This window comes from Bos taurus, chromosome 23 (genome assembly GCF_002263795.3).
Source record: "Bos taurus isolate L1 Dominette 01449 registration number 42190680 breed Hereford chromosome 23, ARS-UCD2.0, whole genome shotgun sequence".
Lineage (NCBI taxonomy): Eukaryota > Metazoa > Chordata > Mammalia > Artiodactyla > Bovidae > Bos > Bos taurus.
The window spans coordinates 12,359,442-12,382,238 of NC_037350.1; the positions used below are offsets into that span (position 1 = coordinate 12,359,442).

The following is a 22,797-nucleotide window of genomic DNA, read 5'->3' on the forward strand; positions in this document are numbered from 1 at the left end:
GGCGTTTAATACTACTGAAACATAGATGACAAAGTAATGAATTCAGGCTGGTGGGAATAAAAGAAAATAGATATTGCATATGCAATGGAAGAGGCAGGAAAGGAGAAGTTTATGCCTAACGATCTCCATCTCCAGTTGAGCCCTCAAACATCTCTTGACGACCCTTCTCCGTGTCACTTCTTCTCTCCACAGCTGTTATTTGAAATCTTCTCCATTCCTCTTACATCTCCTCAGCAGCTGTTCTTGCTGCCTTCTGCAGAGGAGAGAGAGAAGGACTGGCCACCCAATTCTAGCTGGGCTGCCATCCTTCTTCCCTTTACGAGGCAGCCAAGGGTAACTCTCCACTAAGACTCTACAGCCGATCGAGTCTCCCCTGTCAGGAAGGTCTGCTAGCCAGTCTTTCCCTTCCCAACCTCTCCCTCACTCCCTTAACACCAGCATATAAACATGCTTCCCCAGCAGCCCTCTCAAGAAGTGACTATTTTTCTCTCAATTCCCCTGTCCCACAAATTCCAAGGCCAGGAGTAGTGGAGGCAGTTATGTCTGCTCCCCAGTACCCTCCCAGCAGGCCTCTTGCACTCTGCCCACGTCTCCAAATCTCTATGTTCTTGCAGACCGCTTTCAAGCCCCACCTGCTTGTTGGCTGTACCGTCATCTATCGTCTCCACCCTCATTCCACCCGAATGAAAACCTGCACTCCCGACTCTTCCCTTCCACTCCCACTCCTGTCATCATATGTCAACAAAAATGTGCACTATGCAAACATAACTTGGCCTCCCAGATCCTTGATAACTTCTTTCATGAGCCCTTCTCCACTGTATCTCAGTGATCCAAATCCATGGGCAGCTCCTTGAATTGGTCAACAGAAACCCTTACCCATGCCAAAATTCTAAATTCACACATCCCACATTCCAACACCCCACCCCATCCTTCCCGTTCATTAGTTTTAGTATCTCTGTTGTTAAAATTCTTCCTCCTCACTGAACCTTCTAACCTACTGATTCTGTCACAATCCTATAGCCTCTTTCTGTCCCTCTTTGTTCAGCTTTATTTGCAGTCTATGTATAATACAATCATTCCCTTGCAGAGTTCTCTTACTTCCTTTGCCCTCTGCCCAGTCACTCTTGCTTATTAGCAAACTCTAGCCCTAGTGATGCAAAGTATCAACTTTATCTGAGTACAAACCAACATCACAGTATACAGCTAGAGAAAAACCACACATTGTGACTGTATTTTAAATTCAACATGGCCCAGCAATCCTACACCCTTTTTGACTTTCTAGGATTGATTTCACACTTTGAGCTTTCCAAGTTCCTCCTTTCAACTGATGATTTTATATCCTATTTCACTGAGACTATAGAATATCTCATGTTATTACCACCAAAACTACAAAATTATGGACAACTAAGTAATCTTCTCCTTCCTCCCTGTTACAGTGGAAACAGTATTCCTTTCCTTATCAAAGCCCAGTCCTTCTACGTGTACTTTAGACCCCACCACCTCCTCCCTAGTCAAGGACTGTGCATCTTCCCTTTCCCTGCATTATGAGTCTCTCAGAAAGAACAGGTGAAATGTGAATTTTTACAGTCTTTTGAGAAATTAGCAATACCAGCAAAAATTACATAAAATACCAGCGTATAAAGATGGATACGGCTTCCCTGGTGGCTCAGTGGTAAAGAATTCGCCTGCCAGTGTAGGAGACATGAGTTCTATCCCTGAGTGGGGAAGATTCCCAGGAAAAGGAAATGACAACCCACTCCAATATTCTTGCCTGGGAAATCTCATGGACAGAGGAGCCTGGCAGTAGGCTACCATCTATGGAGTTGGCAAAGAGTCAGATACAACTTAGCTACTAAACAACAAAAGATGGATACACACACACACACACCATGTAGGTTGGGGAAGTATAGAATGTTCATTATAGCCTATTTTCAAAGGCAAAAGAGAAAACAAAGCAAATACTCATCAATAGTGAAAGCTTGAATAAATCATGATAGAACATACCATGGACCATCACAGAGCCCTTAAAAGAATGAATTAGAGAAATTCTAATAGATTCAGTGCAATCAGTATAGTTCTACTTCCTCACTTGCTTTCACTCACCTTCTAACCCTACCACAATACTGAACATGATCCTGCAGTGATAACCATTAATCTAGATGGTGCCAAAGCCATAGGCCTTTTTCTGACCTTATTCAAACCACTCAACAGAGTTGCTTACTCCCTTCATTCCTTGAAACACCCTTCCTAGCCTCCATGATACCACCTTCTCCCAAGTTCCTACTTCACTGGCTGTTGTCTCAATTCTCTTTGCAAGCTCTGTTTCCTCTTTTTGACTTCTAAATACTGTCATTGCTCAGAGTTTGGCTCTACATCCTCTCTCAGGTGAATATGTCCACTCTCGTGGCTTGAAACACACCTATACACCAAATAATTTTAAATGTTAGACCAAACCTCTCCTCTAACCTCCACATAATCTAATTCAGTTGCTCAGTTAAAATCTCTTATGCAAACAAACAAATTTAAGCACGTATAAAATAGGAGGTGTTGATTCTGCATGTCCTCCCAGCTCCATCCCACACTGAAAATCTGGGGACCTTTCCATTTTCCCACCTGAGTCAACTGTGTTACATTTATGCAGATATTAATCAGATACCAAAGTAGCCCCTCTTCACCATCCCTCGACCTTTTCAGCAATCATTAGCCACAACATGTTGATTCTATCTTCACACTATATTTCACTAGCTACCGGGTTCTCTCTCCCTCCTGAGCCAAGTAGCCACTAAGTTACTTCCCTGCTTCGGTTCTTGTCCCACCCTCATTAGTAACCCATTAGCTACAAAACAACCATTGTGAAGTTTTTAGAATTTAAATCAGATTGTGTTATTTTGCTTAAAATCTTCCAGTGGCTACCCGCTGTTCTTGAATAAAACACAAACTAGAACCACATATACATGGCCACACTCATGCTACTGTTGCAGCTCACCTCACTGTGGCCACAAGTCTTCTGTCCCTGATGGTTTCTAGAGCACACCAAGGTGCTTCTACCTTAGGACCTACACACATAATGCTCTCTCTGAATGAAAGACTGTTTCCTAGGCTCTTTACCCCTAGTCTCCTCATTCTTCAGATCTCAATTTTTTGTCCATGGCTGTTTAGCAGTTAGTTGTGTGATTCTAGTTGTGTGATATCATGAGGGGGGGTGAGCTCAAGTCCTTCTCCATCATCTTGTCTCTAAGGCCCAAGATTTAAATTTAAAATGACACCTCCTCAAAGAGGCCTTTCCTGACCACACTATCTTAAATAGGTCTCACTGTTACTTTCAGCCACACTATCCTGCTTATTTCCTTCATAGTGCTTCCCATTATTATTTGTTATTCAATTATTAAGTAGCTATTCCGCTAGAATTAAGAGCTATTCTCAGCATAGAGCAGAGTTCGGCTCACAGAGGGTCTTTAATAAATGATCACTCTAGGAGGGAATCAACAGGATAATTAAATTTCTCCTGTCTCAACAATTCTCCTTCAACCCCTGTGCCCCTGGTTACCACCAGTCCACCCTATCTCTATTGTCTCAAACTTCTGAAAACAACTGTCAACTCATGTTTTTTTGTTTTTTTTTTTTTTAGTTTCATTGAGATACAACTGACATACAACACTGTATTAGTTTAAGGTGTGCAGCATGGTTTTATTTTCCCCGTGATTCTTTGACCTCACACCCTTCAACCCACTTTTCTCCATGCCATGAGACTGCTCTTCCTTCTGACAGAACATCCTGTTAAAGCAAATAAAAATTTCTTATTGATCTTATGACATTAAACCTTGTTGATCACTCGTTCCTTCTTAAAAAGTTCTCTTGGCTTGTATGACAATTCACCCTCTTGCTATTCCTTCTACCTTTACCACTCCTTTTCAATATCCTTCTTCTTTTTAAATATAAATTTATTTATTTTAATTGGAGGCTAATTACTTTACAATATTGTATTGGTTTTGCCATGCATCGACATGAATCCACCACGGGTGTACATGTGTTCCCCATCCTTAACCCCTCCCCCCCACCTCCCTCCCCATCTCATCCCTCTGGGTCGTCCCAGTGCACTAGCCCTGAGCATCCCGTATCATGCATCGAACCTGGATTGGCAATTCGTTTCACATATGATAATATACATGTTTCAATGCCATTCTCCCCAATCATCCCACCCTCGCCCTCTCCCACAGAGTCCAAAAGACTGTTCTATACATGTGTCTTTTTTGCTGTCTCGCACACAGGGTTATCGTTACCGTCTTTCTAGATACCATATATACGCGTTTTCAATATCCTTCTAAGGCGTCCCTTTCCCCCCCTTTCCTAAAATGTTGCTGTCCATAAGAGTTCTAACCCAGACACCCCACCCTCTCTACAAACACTGAATCATCTCATGCACTCATATGATTTCAGTTACCTTCTTACAAATGTAAATGGCTTCCAAATCTGTATCTTTAGCCCAGATCCTACTCCCATGCTTCAGACCATTTATGCCTAAATGCCTAGATATACCCAAGTAGATATCAACTGGCACCTCAAACTCAGTATATTTAAACTAAACTGATGATCTTTCCCTGCTCTATCTGCCCATTCTCCTGAATTCCCATCTTAGTGAATGGTATCCACGACTCTAAGCCAAGAACAGAGTCTTTACACATTGATGTCTCTCACCTCACTCCCTCAACACATCTACTTTAAACTAAGGTCAGAATATTCTAACAACTGAACATTTCTTTAAATTGCCCACTTCTCTGCATCTCCATTGCCACAACCTTGATTCAAGCCGTGCCATTTCTTGCACAGACTGCTGTAAAAGTCTTCAAATTCTGTTCTTAACTCCCTCAAAGGCATTCTCCAGAGAGCAGCAGGAGTGCCTGTATAAAATAAACTCAATATGATATCCACTATTTAAAATATATCAATGGCTTCAACTGTCTTGAGGATAAAATTCAAATTTCTTAACCTGGCTGACAAAGCCCTGAATGATCTGGACCCTGCTTGCCTCTCTAGTCTCATTTCTGGATACTCTATGCCTCCTCTTCTATGCTCGGACCACAGTAAACTACCAATTTCCCATGCTTTCTCTTCCAGCAGTTCATACATGTTATTCCCCAAACCCTAAGACAGGCTTTCACCTTCCACTCTGCATCCACAACCTCCTCACTCCTCCACCAACCCTCATCTTCTTAGACTAGACTAGGTGATGCTCCCTAGTACTAACTATCCTACAGCCCCACTTCAGAGAATTGAAATTTTCTATTGATCTGTCTGGGGCTTCTCAGGTGGCTCAGTAGTAAAGAATTCACTTTCCAATGCAGGAGACATGGGAGACATGGGTTTGATTCCTGGGTCAGGAAGATCCCATGGATGAGGAAATGGCAACCCACTCCAGTATTCTTGCCTGGAGAATCCTATGGACAGAGGAGCCTGGCAGGCTCTAGAACATAGGGTCATAGAGTCGGACACGACTGAGCACACATGCTATACATATATGTATGTATGTGTGCATGTATATGTATGTATTAACCTGTCTGCAATCCTACCTACTCATTGAGAACCACTGAATCAGAATCTCCAGGGCAGGGACCCCAGCCTGGGGACCCTATACTTCAAGGCTTCCGTGTACGGCTAAAGTACAGCCAGCGTTGAGAAGGACTGCTGTCAATAGCTCTCCTTGAGGAAACAGAACACAATGTGTACTGTTGTAAACCAGTACCCAGGATACTGCTGTAAACTAGTGTGTAATTCCCGGCACACTGCTGACACAAAGAAATTACTCAAATATGCGATGAAGCAGAGAAAGGAACAGGGCAGTGGGTGGAAGGAAGAGAAGGACTGAATGAATTTAAAATAATCCTCAAGAACCTTCCCCACACTAGTAAACATGACATAACCAAGAGTGTAATCTTTAAAAACAAAGTCTCAGGAATTCCCTGCAGTCTAGTGGTTAAGACTCCGCGCTTTTTACTGCCGTAGGCCAGGTTTAACATCTGGTCAGGGAACTTTGATCCCACAAACCATACAGCCCAAGAAAAAGAAAGAGTAAAGCTCCTACTCTGCTTTCAGGTTTATTCTGTTTTACTTCGCTACAGTTAAACTATGTCGTCTTTGCATCAACTGTAAAGAATGGCAGCTAAGATACATTAGACCTAAAAAGTTCTGTACAAATCAGCTTTCACATCTGTAACACCACATGATCTGCCTTCTTGACCTTATAAATATTGGCTAGAAAGGCACAAAAATGTAGACAAATGCCAGCCATTTGAGCACCTGCACTTTCCTCAAAATGCAGAGTGAGAACTCCTGAAATATAGCAGTGGAGCAGGTTAAAATAATGCTGAACCTTCCAGAGAAAGCAATAACTACACAGTGCTTTAGTAGCAAGTATGCATAAAACATAATAAAATGGCATAGAATTAACACTTCTCAAAAGAAAAATCTAATAAAATCCTGAATTTGGAGAAGAAGCACTGCACAAACAGGGTAGAAACATCTTTATATCTCCCTTGTTGCTCTGAGTGGAGCAGCCTCAATATATATTTGTTGAATGAATGCCTGATGAATGATGAATGAATATGGCCCTTAAAGGAATTACTCACATTTTCTTCTTCCCTGATCAAAGAAAGCCAGCTACTCTGAGCCTCATGTTTCATTAGAAAAAATATTTACCAAGTGCCTAAAACAGCTTGTAATGTGCTAGTATAGCACATTCTAAAAGAACCATATGGGCTTGGCCTCTGCAGCTCAAAGCCTGTCATACAAATCCTATTAGAGATACAGCCTCCCAGCACCAGCACCTAACAAGCATGCATACAGTAGAGGCCAGCAATGTGTCCTAAACATGCCATGTTGCTTTACGAGGCCATAAATTTTTTTTCTTTTTTTAAAATTTTAGTGTAGTTGATTTACAATGTTATGTTAATTTCTGCTGTACAGCAAAGTGACTCAGTTATACATATAGACTTTTTCATATTCTTTTGCATTATGGTTTATCACAGAATATGGAATGTGGTTGCCTCTGCTATGGAGTAGGACCTTAGGACCTCGTTGTTTATCCACCATGTGTGTGACAGTTGGCTAGTCCCCAACTCTCAATCCTTCCCTCCTCAACCCTGTGGCAAGCGTAGGCTGTTCTCCATGCCCGTGAGTCTGCTTCTGTTTCATAAATACGTTCATTGCTGTTGTATTTTAGATGTCACATGTAAGTGGTACCATATGGTGTTACCTTTTTCGTTCTTACTTTGCTTAGTATGATCATCTCTGGGTCCATCCATGTTGCTGCAAATGTAAGATGTCATAACTTTTCATGTATTCTCCTCCTTCTGTCCAAAACACACCTGGAAAATTCCTACTCATCCATGAAGACCTAGATACACATTATCTTCTTTGTAAAATATTCTGTGAATTTCCCAGAATTAAGGATTTCCTTCCCTGTGTTCTTCTTCCATATTATTCTGTAAATACATTTAGTGTATTTGAATCCCATTTCAATGATGATGATTAATTACATATTCACTATGCACAATTCAAAGTATGAAGGGAAACCATTCACTTTTCACATCTGGAACATTTTCACATGGAAGAGTAAAGAGTAAAGATTTACCTGAATAGATAACAGGAAGGGCATAAGGTGCAATTCTGGAAAAAAATTAACCTAAACGTGGGCATGAAGAGGAAAGGTAAAGGAAATGGTCTAAGGTCCTTTTCAAAGCTCAGAGTGGACGTTTGGCACTTGATCCACAGGGCAATGGAAAACTACCACTAAGTTTTACAGAAGGCAAGGGATGATGTGGACCCCATCACCCTTTTCATTGCAGTGTCTGCAGAATGTGTGCATACCAAACACCACATGGCGACTCTCAGTTAGCTGCCATCAAATGAGATGGGCAGACGGAGTTCACTCTTCCAGAGCACTGTGGCCCGTTGAAGAAGAGGGATGTAGGCTCCCTGTCCACTGCCTCCAGAGCAAAGCGAAAGCTGGAGGTCTGCTTACTACACTGAAATTAATCCTTCTTTAACAGCTTCATGTAATATGCTCTGCAAAATCTTCACCAGATTCTCTATCAGAGGTGCTGTTGAGAGTTACCTGACCCTTTGCCAGAAACAAACATAACCCTTTTAGAGGCAATCATCAACCATTCAATAAATGTTAGGAAACATCTTCATTACCTTTAAGAAGTAAATTTTTAATTCTGAAGGGGTGGATTTTAACAATGAACCCACATTGTAAACTATTCTTTATACAAATACATTTAATTAACTACTATACTGATAGAATTTTTTGGTTGAGACTTTAAGTATTTCCATGTACCCTAATGCTGAAGTTTAGCATTATAATACATATAAAGATAAGATTTTAAAGTGTGCATAGTCTAAAACCCCCAAATTACAAAAATATAACAAAGAGCCAGTCAAAAAGCTACATTATTAACTGCAGTGGTTTCTGACTAGGTTGAATTGTACAGTCCAAGTATAAATTCTGAGGAAGTCATACTACCCCACCCTTAACCTAGTAGCTAACTGTGGACCCCATTAGAGCCCTGGGAACCTTAGAGTTTGTCTGGCTTATAGAATTTCTCTTATCAGGTTGATTTAATAAAAGCATGTTTTAAGCAGTGCTCCTAACTTGGTTTAAAAGTTCAATGATGCTTTCAACAACTCTGATGTAAATGGAAGAGAAAAAATGCTCCTTGGACTGATGTAAAATCAAATTAGGAGTACTGCTCATAAAAATGACCCTAAGGAATGATTCTGCTTTGGAGAAAGAGATTAATATGAAGACACACACATATATATCTATTTATAGCCATTCTCACAGTCTACTATTAATGGGACAGACAAACACAAGTACTAGACATTCAGATATTGGCTTTTTTTTAGCGGGGGTGGGGGAGTGTTGTCTGTAGCTCACCATCAGTACAATGTTCATTCAGATGATATTTTCATTTTTGAAGCCTTACTAACATATCCCAAGTTCTGAAATGCAGTATATGAGCCTTGACTGTAGAAATAAATTACCAGCTGTCTCATAAAGGACAACCTCATTTAGTGGAAGGCAAATGCTAGCACGGAACAAAAGTAAATAAAGATGGCTACATATGCTCTAGTCTGCAAGCTGGAAAGTTGACAGTGATGAAAGAAGCAGAAGAGGGAAAAGATTAAACATGAAGAACAGCTGCCACTAATAGACTATCTGACTACTCAAGCAGTTTGATAATACAGCACAGCAACAATGCTAATTAAAATTGCTGGTGTGAAGACTTAGACCCAGAGATCTTAAAGCTAAAGAAACAATGGCAGTCCAAGCAATCCACTCCTCTGCTATCATATAAGGTCATACTAAACTCAGGTCAAGAGTAAATGGCAATGTTCTACGGAAACACATGGTACTACTGTTATGCTTAATAATGAGTCTCTTCTTCTTTTACTTGTAAATTTACTTAAAAGTTCCAATTCCTTCTGCATTTGTTTCACTGCTAATAAGCAGAGATGTAGTTGTTACTATTATGATTATTGTTATTAATTTACTTTTTATTTCCTCGAGAACCTTCAAACAGTATATGCTACCTAAACTGAATATCTTGTAGGTGTAAAACATAAAAGGAATATGTAGTTCATATGAGAATGAAACATGAACAAAGTCTTCCTCATTTCCATCCATAGAATGTCACTTATATCTATCAAAATTCTCACATGTCTTGGGAGCCCACATATCTTCACAGAACAAACTACTCATTAAAGGTTAGGGCAGGAAGGGGGAAAGGATGGACTGGCCTTTTCTGACAAAGGAGGAGGGCTCAGTGATGTGTTTTCAGTGAGTAGAATAAAAGAAAGGGGTTTTAAAAGGGTCAAAGGGAGAGCGGGAAGAGAAGCTTAAATGTCTGACTTCACCACCCCTCTTAAAAGGGTTACTTCATCCAACTGAACTAAAATAGACCACCACCAGTTATTAGAGAATCACCCAAGGAAGAAAGAATTTCTACAAGTGACCTCTGGTTACCCTTCAACACTGCAGCCCTTCCAAACAAACTGGCACCAAAATAAATGTAGCCAAGAAGAATCTAACATTTATATCTTATGATTTTATTTCAATTTTTCATATAATTTTCTGTAGACCTACTTATGTGGATATAATTTGATTCTAAAGTATTTGGGAAATACATTTAGTCCAGTTGTGCCTGAAAAAGGGAAGAGAAATGTAATTTTCCAGTTTTACAGATGCTTCCAGAATTCTGTCTAAAGATGGATTAATCTACAGTTACTCAGCTGCAGAATATTACTTCTATTCCACAGACTTTGTATATGAACTATTAAATCCATTAGATCGATAGCAATTCCTCCCACCTACTCTTAAAGAGCTGATTTAATGAGAACATCATTTTCTCATTCAAGGCTTTCTTTCTTAAGGGAACACAGTCCTGTGTGAACACAGTCAACATTTCCTTTCACATCGACAACTTCATATAAACAGAGCCTGAGGCAGGGCAATGAGGCAAAATGTTCGGTGGTAAATACGCGAATTTATTTAAAAGACACTGTTACGGGATTTGAGCTTAAAACTGGACTTAACTTACAAAGGTTAAGATAAAAGAAAACCAAAATTAACCATTTTCTTCCTCAAAAACTCTTCAAATGATACAAGCACTACTAGCATCACATTATTGGAAAAGGAAGTGTTATTTTCTTACTACTAACTATTCACTATTAAATATTTCAAAATACTCTCTTTCCACTCCCCTTCTACAACAAAGAGATAATAGTGGAAAGAAATGTACCCTTTTGTCCTTTCTGGACCTGCATATTAATAGAGATGACAGGGATATTATTGTCTGTTGTCTTAGACAATAGAAGCCATGGAAGTCTCAAGATACAGTCACTAGCACTAAGTTCTCTCTTTCTCCTCTGAGCCTTTATACATTAAAGCACAGAATAAACCATAAAGTACTACTTAACACACCAAAAATTAAAAATGGAGACAGAGGGTGGATCAATGTGCATTGTCTCACAAATATAGTTTCAAAGATAATTGGTAATGTTCTCTTTTTCCAAAGAAGTGAGGGTTAAATATAGTCGCTCTGCACAGAGACTGATGATCTTCAGGATGTGTAAATTATACATTACAGTTACATAACAGACTAAATCACAGTCATCAACAAAAGAACATTTGGCACAATTCTTGAATTTTTATGACTCTAGCTCATAAGCAGAGCATCAAAAAGGAGAAAATATCCCACCTTACATCAGCCTTACAAGTAGCCTCACAACTCACAGCAAGTAAGAAGTATCCGAGGTGAATGGAAGAGAGACCATCATCTTCTCTGGACTAGAAAATGGTGGTGAGCAGGGGTGCGGAGCTTTTATTTTCAGGTTATCTTAAATAAAGCACATGGTAGTCATTTCATTAATTTTTTAAAACAGGAAGAAGAGGGTCAACTAACTAGATATATGTAGAGCTGTGTGTTTTAAGGTCACCTTATGTCCCTAGGTTAAGTCAAGACACTAAAGTCTGATGAGAGAACACAGATCCTTTCAGAACACTTTAAAAAAGGTGAATGAAAGTGTTAGTTGCTCAGTCGTGTCCAACTCTTTTCAATCCTGTGGAACCTGCCAGGCTCCTCTGTCCATGGGGTTCTCCAGGCAAGAATACGGGAGTGGATTGCCATGCCCTCCTCCAGGGTGTCTTCCCAACCCAGGGACTGAACCCACATCTACTACATCTCCTGCATTGGCAGGCAGGCTCTTTACCACTAGTGCCACCTGGGAAGCCCTCAGCACAAACCAAAGACTGGTGAAACATCCTCATGCTTTCAGTGCAGTTCAATGGGCTCTGCTGTGCCACAGTTTCATGCCAGTGCCACTCACTTTAGGCAATTCAGAATGGGTCAAGAGCACTCAGAGCCATTCACATGGCGGGAATGGCCAAATGCTTGCCTCAGTTCCTATGACGACACAGAAGCAGAACTATCCTCAGGCTTATTAGATGCATCCAATTAACATTCATCTCTGACAAACTCATCCTGTAAGCTCCCACACCAAAACAGCTACCATTACTCTATTAAGCAATCATAGTGATTTAAGTAAAGCATATTAATGGGAAAAAGCAAAGAGATCTTAACCCAAGAAAACAAAAGAAACACACGAAGAATGCAAAGACCAAAGCAACCCAGGAAAGATACTCTTTCCTTCATCCCATCAGATTGTGCCTCTTCCACCACCAATTCAACAGGATTTTTTTTCTCTGCACTCTGAACAAAAAGCAAAAATTGCTCTCTTTGAAAAGAAGCTGGCCTGGTAAGAACACCTAGAACTCAAAGCCAATACTCGGAGGATGTCCAAGTGTCTGGAGATCCAAAGAACCCATCAGTCTCTATAAACTTGGAAAGACTGGACAATCCAAGAGTGCCCAGAGCCATTCCACTCAGCCATATCATATTTTGAGATGACTACAGAGAAGTCAATGTTGACCTAGATCCACAACAACCAATACCATGTGTTCGAAGCCAAATGGTTGGCTTTGAAACATTGCCAACACTTCCTATGAGAGATTCCAAGACCAGAGAAAAGTAAAACATTTCATAAGGTGATGATCTTAAGCTTTATAGCCCCTTGAATAGTAAAAGCAGTCTCTGGCTTATTTTCTGAAACTAATGTTTCCAAATAACTAAATACCAAAGTAATGTTATGACAAAAATTTCAACCGTCTTAGGTATAATGGGACACAAACCTGTATACTTTCTCAGATACCTGCAACCACCTCTATGTGTGTCTGTCTTTTTCTTTCTCTGTTGGTATCTCATCCAAGTCACTTTGGACTTAGATGAAATACACACTGAGGGCATGGATCTAGCATCCTGAGTGGCTGCAAAGGGTCTGGATGATGCTTGGGAGTACACAGGAGTTAGCTCCCCATGGGATAAATCTCGATCAGCTAGGACAGGAGACAGGAGGAAACCAGGCAGATAAATCCCCCCCCTGCCCCACCCTTTTCTTTCTCTTTTCCAAGGACTGAGTGAGTGAGTGAGTGAAGTCGCTCAGTCGTGTCCGACTCTCTGCAACCCCATGGACTGTAGCCTATCAGGCTCCTCTGTCCACACGATTTTCCAGGCAAGAGTGCTGGAGTGGATTACCATTTCCTTCTCCAGAGGATCTTCCTGACCCAGGAATCGAACCCAGGTCTCCTGCATTGCAGGCAGACGCTTTACTGTCTGAGCCACCAGGGAAGCCAAGGACTACTCAAATGTAATTCCTCACTGCAACCATTTTCATTTCCTTTCAGAGAAATCCTGTAGGCAAGTGAACACACCTGCTGAAAGACCTGCTATTTCTTTTCACAGCTTGTTGTGAAGCAAGAGATAGTTCTGTATCAAATCAATTTCTTTGCATCATTCCTTGTTTCTTTTCCTTTTGCCCTGCAAAAGATCTGACCTGCAGCTTTCAGATTTGATCTGCACTTTAATCCTTGTCTCAGGGTCTGTATGTCAAAGAACCCAGGCTTAGATATTAGTCTTACAGAAACTAATGTCAGATGAAATTAAGATGCAACAGTTAAAACGCACGTTTTCAAAATACAGTAAGAGACAAAGACAGATAAATCCCAGGAAGAAGTGGGAAAAAAATTCAAGTGCCTAAAATGTAAAAGACTGGGGTCAATAAATAGTATAAAATGTCACCAACAGAGAAAGCATTTAGACAGCAACGAGAATCAAATACAGGTATTTTTTTCAATGTGTCCAATGACCACCAACTTCAGAGGACAAGATCAGGCATTTTCATTAAGTAATAATGCTGTGTTTCCTGTGGTCATGTATGGATGTGACAGCTGGACTGTGAAGAAGGCTGAGTGCCAAAGAATTGCTGCTTTTGAACTGTGGTGTTGGAGAAGACTCTTGAGAGTCCCTTGGACTGCAAGGAGATCCAACCAGTCCATTCTGAAGGAGATCAGCTCTGAGATTTCTTTGGAGGGAATGATGCTAAAGCTGAAACTCCAGTACTTTGGCCACCTCATGCGAAGAGTTGACTCATTGGAAAAGACTCTGATGCTGGGAGGGATTGGGGGCAGGAGGAGAAGGGGACGACAGAGGATGAGATGGCTGGATGGCATCACTGACTCAATGGACGTGAGTCTGAGTGAACTCTGGGAGTTGGTGACAGACAGGGAGGCCTGGCGTGCTGCGATTCATGGGGTCACAAAGAGTCGGACACGACTGAGCGACTGAACTGAACTGATTAATGCTATGTAATAGGTGCTACCTGTTGCCTACACAATCAATCTACCTTCTTTCTTTTCCTTCCTTCTTTCTTTCTAAGAGTCCTGATTGCATCAGTGTCCACTCCTCTCCCATGTGGAAAGGGGAGAGATGACCTATAAATGGGTAAATTTTGATCAGAAGTCACCATGATTCCATTATCTTCACAAGTGACTGATTTGAGTTTGTTAACATCAATGAGTTCTAGCCAGTAAAATACAGAGGTCAACTAGAGGGCTTTTGGGAAAGGTTTCTTGACTCTTGAGGGACAGAAGGGAAGAAATACTATTATTGCATTTAGATTTAATGCCTGGACATGGACATGTAACAGTCACCCTAGGATTGTGAAAGAATATAGTCTAAGGACAAAACTGACACAGAAATGATGCAGAGCCCAGACAGAAAAATTCTAGGTTCTTGACAATGTCATTAATCCACAAATTAACCAACCCTGAAGCTGACCTAGTTTTACATACAAAAGTATACTTCCTGATTATTTAGCCTCTTTGAGTGAAGGTTACTATTACTTGCAGCTAAAAGCACCTTCACTGGTGCACAGAGGACATAGCTGGTTGGAGAATTTGAGTATTTACCATCAATGCCACTATATAAGGAATGAAGTGAGATTTGAAAAAAAAAAAGTGGTCTTTGCCCTCAAGAGTTTACGATCTGTTTTTTTTAAGACATGCAAAACATGTGATACATCAATTAAAGAAAAAAATGATGAAGCACAAGTACATAGAACAAAAAATCATTACTGTGGGACATTAGAGCCAACATTCTAAAGGGAATAAAACCAACCTACATGCTTTTTGCCCAGCATAAAGGCATGCTGTCTAAATTCCATTAGTGTAATTCGACTTTCAGGAAGCTCTCTCCAGTAGGTATCTTTAGTTCTATCTGCCCAGCATTCTCTTATATGTTCAAAATGTTGCTCCCCTCATTTTGTGAGGTCAGAGTGTCAAACCCAAGGTGGGCTAGCCAGAGCAATTTCCTGGGATTTCTTTAAATCTTAAGATCATAAAAAGTGATAAAAGGTTGAGCATTCCAGGTGTATGGATTTATCAAAAGTCAGCAAATGTAAACTTAAAGATTTGTATATTTCTTTGAATGTAGATTTTATATCAAAAGGAAACATGTTTTTTAAAATGGTGAATTCTTAGTTAATAATAAGCATGCTGAAGCATTTAGGGGGAAGTCTACTAATGTCTGCAATTTACTTTGAAATGGATTTTTAAAAGCTGCATAGCAGGATTGATAAACAAACAGATATGTGATAAAGCAAATGTAATAACATACTTACATAGCAAAGCCTTTTGTTTGAAAAACTTTGAAAATTTTTCTGGGGGAGAAAAACCAAAGTCCCAGTGCTGGCAATGCTGTGAGCTATACCTCAGGAGGTATCTGTGGTCATATCTCCCAGGGCATGGAGGAAAACTGTTCAGAAAACAAACATGCAGGAAGAACCAGAACAAAATACAGAAATGACTTGATCATCAACAAAAGAGAAATGGTGAAAGTTATGGTATATTTGATAATATGAAATAACACTCAATAAAAATTTTAAATGAAAATCCCACAAAATTATATATATGTTAGAGTAATATACATATATAATACATACATACATACATAATATAATCTTAGAAAAAAGCTACAAGAAAATACTAAAAATCGTCAACAATGGTTATCTCTGGGTTTGGGACTATTAATGTCAAAATTATACTTTATTTTCCAAGTTTTAATTAGCATATGTTACTTTTAGAACAACCAACAAAGAAGTAATTTTTTAAAAATTCATTGCTATTAAAAAAGATTTTTTAAACTATATCTTATGGCTTGCTTCCCAGGCACCATTTCTACCATAAATGTTCTGAATCTCATGAATGTCTGAAATCTTCTATTCATTCCTCAAGGCTTGGGAAGCAGGAGCCCAATAGTTAAGATCATGACCTATGAAGTCAGGCGATCTTGGTTTAATCCCCAAATGCCCTTACAAAATGTATGTTTTTGGACAAGTTAATCTTTCTTGTCTTAATTTCTCCATCTACTAAGTGGGGAAATAGTACATACAGGTTTATCTGGAAAATAAATGAGATAACACATGCAAAACACTTAAAATGGAGCTTGAACCACAGGTAGACGTTAACCATCGTTATCATCCTCATCAACACCTTGTCTGATGATCTTGTTTCCTACCTTAATAACAGAATTTTACTCATCAGGCACTATAGACTCACCCGTTTTCACTGCCTCTGTGTTTTTATACCTAGCCTGCCTTCTTCCTTTCAGTCATACCTTTATATATATTTCCAAATACCTTCTAAGTGTCCAGCACTGCCCCAGGCACAAGATACCACTGCCCAAGAATGTGGGCCTCCTCTTTTCTGAAGTTAAGCCACAGGCTCCACCTGATCTCTCCCACTGGCTCCAGCTCCTCGCCAGCTCATTCGACCTCCCCACCAGTCCACTCCACCTTCTTCCCCCAAATCTTTAATCTTTACCTCTCCACTGGTTTCTTGCTCTGCCTGAAAATCTTCATTAGTACCTACTTGTGGTAGTGGTGCACGTTCAGTCAGGTCTGACTCTTTGCAACCCCATGGGCTATTCTGTCCATGGAATTTTCCAGGCAAGAATATTGGAGTGGGTTGCCATTTCCTTCTCCAGGGGATCTTCCCAACATGGGGACTGAATTCCCGTCTCTTGTGTCTCCTGGACTGGCAGGCAGGTTCTTTATTCTTTACCAGCTGAGCCACTGGGTAGAGTCACCATATATTTCTTCTTCCTTTAACATCCATAGTTCTCAAAGAAAAGTCCTAAAATCTGATTTCTTAAACTCCACTGAAACTTTACTTACCAAGATTCCTAATGGCCTTCTTACTGCCATATGCAATAACTGTTTTAGGCCTCCTTCTGTTTGTTCTGCTACTTCTAACACTGCTGACTATGCAGTCAGCTTGCAAACTCTCTTCTCTTCTTTAATGCAAGTTGTTAACACCATCGTGGTTTTCTCACAGTTCTTTGGCGGTTCCATCAAGTTCCCTTAAAGCAGATGTTCCTCAAGCAGGAGATTCAGCTCTTCCTATTCTCTGTCTCAAAGATCTTGACTCTCCCCATTGCTCAAACACTAGCTCTAATGAGATGACTGTTGTATTTCTAACTCCAGTTTTGACTTCTCCCCTGAGTTTCAGTCCATTTCCAACTGCCTGTTATGCATTTCCAATTGGACTTTCAATCTAAGCATGCCACCCGAAAAATGTGATATTTCACCCATAGACTACTCCCTAATCTGATTTTCCCTCTGTAGTTAAAGATAACAAATGAAGGGAGAATACATCCTAGGTAAGAGAAAACTTCTCAAAAAATAAAGGCAGGCAAAACCTTTCAATTTTCCACAATGATGTCTCTTACAAACATCTCTTTCTCACCATTTTTCTTTTTCCACCCCATTTCAGGCCTGTGCACTGGCTGCAGTGTCACCTGCCACCACTCTCACCATCTGCCTCCACCAATCCAACAAACTACTTCATAAAAAGATTTAAAAAATGCCTATTACCACTCATGTACCTACCACCTACAAAGATTAAATCCAAATTCCTGACAATAACATTGAAAGTCTCTGAGAGCCGGGCCTAAGACTGCCTCTCTTCCCAGCACTGAAATCCTTATGTTTCAGACGACTCTGAGCTCACAACCATTCTGGTCAGTGTCTGCTACACATCTCATACTTTCCCACCTTGCCTGCACAAGCCCCTCCACTCCTATAAATTATCCAAATTCCATCTCTGCCTCAAATCTTAGCTTAATCCACCACACAATCTTCCAACAGCATTTAGGTATACAGTGTTTTTCACTATTATTATTACATCATGCTTTCTATGTACCAGGCACTGTTCTAAACACTTTATATATACTAATTAATCCAAATCTTACAATAATGCTGTAAGATGGATACCATTATTATCTGTATTTAACATATGGGGAAACCGGGGCACAGGAAGACTAGGCAATTGTCTAGACTTACAGCTTGTGAGTGGCAGGCCCACAAATTACATCCAGGCTGCATGGTTTCAAAGTCTGTGTTCTGCTGCCTATCTGGAATTCTTTAGCAGTTTTGTCTGTACTGCTCATTTATTAATAAGCTACTTTGAGACATCTATTCAATTATGAGGAGAATGATAAGACATATTTAAGTCTTTTCCCTTCAGCTAGATTAATCACTTAGGTAAACCTTCACTACCGAGGTTTCTCCAGTTACTAATCACTATCAATAAATATTAGCTTATAGATTTGTTAAATAAAAATACAAGAATGGACAGAAATAAGAGTATCTAGCCGAGATGTTAAAATTCTGAGAAGTAACTTTAAACTGTTTCCAAGAATAGAAGGTTTATTTTTTTTAAAACTGGCTATTGGGGGTTTTTTCATTTTCCTATGGTAAAACAAAACCATAAAGATAGAATGTCAGGAAAAAACTTCTAAATGATTATACATCATGAAATGTTATAAGACAGGATGAAGAACTTCTCATCTTTAGGATTTCCAAGAATAAAAAATGCCTAGGAAAAATTATATAGTCTTGCCTGAAAGTAGAGAAACGGATTCTTATTAGAATAGTGAGCACATAACAATGCTTAAATCAATGTTTATTTAATAAATGCATGAGCTACCTTGATCACAAAATTATCTAAGTTGTCTTCTACAGAACATAATTTTTATGCAGAGCTACATTCCAGTAAGTCCAACATCATGAGTCTTCTGAAAAATGTACACATTTTCAGAAGTTCCACCCATTTGGAAACTAGTTTTAGTTTTGGCAAAGCTGATATTCATTTTGATAGTATTTGGGCAAATTTTTCAGCTATTTCTTAAAGCCACTTTTGCTTGATATACGATAAAATAAACCACAAAGAGGTAGTTTCTGCCCTCTAGCTAAAATTTTCAAGACTCATAATAAGACATGAATCAACAGAGATCAGAACAATTAATTCTCTTCTTCATCCCTCCTTTTCTGTCTCTATATGGAGTGGCAGTAGGTATCAAACAAGAGCAAGCCAGCTAAATCTGGCATCTTGTCACTGTCCGGGAAATCAAGTCCTTAGAAATCAACTCATCCTTAGTGAAATTAAGACTGAAGTAGTCACCAGAATGATTTTTGTGTGTTAGTCGCTCAGTCCTTTCTGAGCGACTCTTTCTGAGTCGCTCTGTCCATGGGATTCTCCAGGCCAGAACCCTGGAGTGGCTTGCTATTCCCTTCTCCAGGGGACCTTCCCAACCCAGGAACTGAACCTGGATCTCCTGCATTGTAGGCTGCCTGAGCCACCAGGGAAGCCCAGAATGATTTACTCATTTACAATAAAAGTATTTTGTCACACGGGTGAAATAACATATGCTGGCACAATAAGCACATCCCATCCCTGTAGATAAGCCACTTCAATATAAGTCAAAATCATAATCAGAAACTAATTTCCTAAAGAAGGAGGGAATATATCACTATGATTTCCAACTACTTTTTTTAATCATGAGAAATCATTTTTATAGCAATCAGAAATATCTACGGACTGCATGACTGGTGCATTTTCTCTATGTATGGAGAACTGCCTGGAAATCAAAAAGGTGTTTAATGAGTCTGTGCTCCAAAACAGAGAGGCAGGATTCAAATGAACAATAGCATCAAACTGTACCAGTCTTACTACCGGCACTAGAAACAACCACTCACCTAAAAGGGCTTAGATATGCTCACCTCAGTAAATTTCTTTTTATTATCCTTCCACAAGTGGTCAACAGGCCTTCTGATAGACATATTTTTAAAAATATATAAATATTATCAAAGACTTCTGCAAGGCAAAAAGTGATTCTATCAATATCTTCTGATTTTGCAGATCTAATGTATCAAGTTAATCTTCCATTTCAACAAAAGGGCAAGCAGATCTCTTTCTTTATTCTTTTTGAGAGGTTGGAATTGGGGAGAGACAGGGGAAAGTGCTTCACTTTGAACTGACACTGAATTTTATGTTATAAACAAAGAAAACATTAGATATAAAATGAAGTGGCAGGACTTTCCTGTTGGCCCAGTAGTTAGGAATCCACCTGCCAATTCAGGAGACATGGGTTTGATCCCTAGCCAGGAAAGAACCCAGATGCTGCAGAGCAATTAAGCCCATGTACCCCAACTACTGAGCCTGGGTGCACCTAGAGCCTGTGCTCCACAATGAGAAGCTACCACAATGAGAAGCCGTGCATCTCAACTAGAGAATAGCCCCAACTCACTACAACTAGAGAAAAGCCTGTGCAGCAATGAATACCCAGAACAGCCAGAAATCAGTCAATAAATATAATTTTTAAATAAATTTAAAAAATAAAGCAGTCGACCTTCAAAACTTGTTCTTCATCCTTCAGCAAATTTTAGCTGATACACAGCAACCTAACTGAGACTACATTTTCCAGCTTCCATTGCTGGTAGGTATGATCAGTAGCTAAGTTCTCACCAACAGAATGTGAATGAAAGCAATGAATTATACTTCAAAGCTTTGGTCTTTATGCACTGGGTGTACACTCCTCTGCTACCATGGAGTTCACCAGAGGAATCACAGAAGTCACATGCAAAGGCTGGCAGAGCCACTTTGCCAGCTTGCATCCCACGAGGTCATAAGGAAGAGTGCCTATCAGGCCTGGACTGTTAAGTGACAAAACAAATTTTATCAAAGTCATTGGGTCTCTCTGACAAAACAGCTTAATCTGTATTCTTATTGATAGAGATATGTATAAAATTAAACATCAGAACTGCATATTAGACTATATAACCACTCTATGTAAATTCATAGCACTTAGGTACACCTTTAGCAGAGAATGTCACCCAGTATGTATCTATTCCTACATATTTGATGCCGAGGAATTCATTGGTTTCTTAAGATTAAAAAAAGCAATGATTGAGTCCATAGTATTAAACTCAAAAGACAAGAAAATTATAAATACTTTGGGGAAATTAAGGGGTTTCTGAGGAGCACATGTATTGTCAACGCTAATATAAAAAGCAAATGGGAGTGGGAGGAGTGGGAGAGATGATAAAAGTATTCATTCTGATTTTAACTCTGAAATCCAAGTACATTTTAGGAGTGACAAGTATTATCTACATCATTCTTTTTAACATTTCTTATATATAAGCAGGAGTAATTTTAATATCTATAATTACTAGCTACATCGCTTTTTAATCTAAATTTACTAACTTCAGGGCCTTTTGTTTACCAACTCTCTAATCACTTGTATCACATTTAACAGATATCAACTATTAATGTCAACAACTAATGTACTTCTAACTGTTCATATCTTAACTGAATATTACCAACATCATCCTTATTTAAATATATTTATTCCTCTAGCCAAATGAACTCAGGGTTAACACTAATTTCCAAGATGGGTAGAAGTTAAGTAAAGAATCTGAGACTCTGGTGCCTAAACTCCTTTAGGACAGATGGCTGGTCTTCAAAGAATTTACAACCACATGACTGTTCCATTCAAAAATTATATTGTGCCACAGCCAACTCTGATTATTTATGTTAACTGAAGGCAGAAGCACAGATGATCAAAAACATTCTGCAAATCACTTCTAGTTGGCTTTGAAATATCTATTAATTTTTTTTAAGAGATTTATTTGATTATCTTTTTCTCAGGATAATACGAAAAATGACTTACATTCCCTGGGTATGAGCCAAATGACAGGAGCATAACGGGTGGTTGGACCAATTCAATGTGGGTATAAAAACGCACCACAAATAAAATGGAAAGCAGACCAATTATAAGAGATAAATGAGACTTGACTACAGATATTAAAAATAAGATATTTTAAAACACGATTCTGTATTAGGCTCTGTATGGAATTAGACTTATAGAGATAGAGCTAAAGAGAAAATCTGTGCTATATTAGAGTTCACAAGCTCAGGGAAATAAATATTTCTAGAAACCCCTTGGTGGTTGGACTACCAGTCTTAAAGGTTTCTCACACACTGAAGGACAGGGATGTTAATACTATTAGTGCTTTGCTCTATTTTTTTAAGTATTTCAGTACACGATATTTATCAATTAGTAAGGAAAAATAATAACTTTACAATGCAAGAAACATGGCAGACAGCGTACAATACAAGAGATCAAATTAACATCACCAGCAACGAGACATGCCAACAAGTGCTTTACTCTTAAAAGTTATTAATACCTACAATGACCAGGACACATGGACCATGTGCATTGCTAGACATGCTCCAAATTTCAAAATGGATCTGAAATCCCTCAGAAGTCACTAGTATAGCAGGGGCGTCAGCACCAAAACAGGAGGTGCACGGAAAAGAAGGACTTTTCCCTCCACTGCTTCTCTCCTGGGCCTGTGCGTCTAGAAACCTTTTGACTTGGGTCAAATTCCATCTTCTGATTTTGTTCAATGCCTAAGAAATTTCTAGCATTTAATAAGTGCTAAGTAATAAGACACACAGTGGAGGCATAATAAATTAACATGAAATGCTCCACAGTGGGGCCC

General features: G+C 39.4%; 1 protein-coding gene across 6 annotated transcripts in view; it reads right to left on the reverse strand.

Annotated features, from left to right (window-relative positions):
* BTBD9 (BTB domain containing 9) overlaps nucleotides 1-22,797 on the reverse strand; it is a 413,001-nt gene that overhangs the window by 299,600 nt on the left and 90,604 nt on the right. For 3 of the 6 annotated variants that reach the window (XM_024983455.2, XM_024983456.2, XM_059880244.1), the window contains exons 7-8: nucleotides 15,574-15,707; nucleotides 11,294-11,396 (exon numbers count right to left, since the gene is read on the reverse strand). In XM_024983455.2, the coding sequence (XP_024839223.1) occupies nucleotides 11,294-11,396; nucleotides 15,574-15,707 (237 nt within the window). 6 annotated transcript variants of the gene reach the window in all.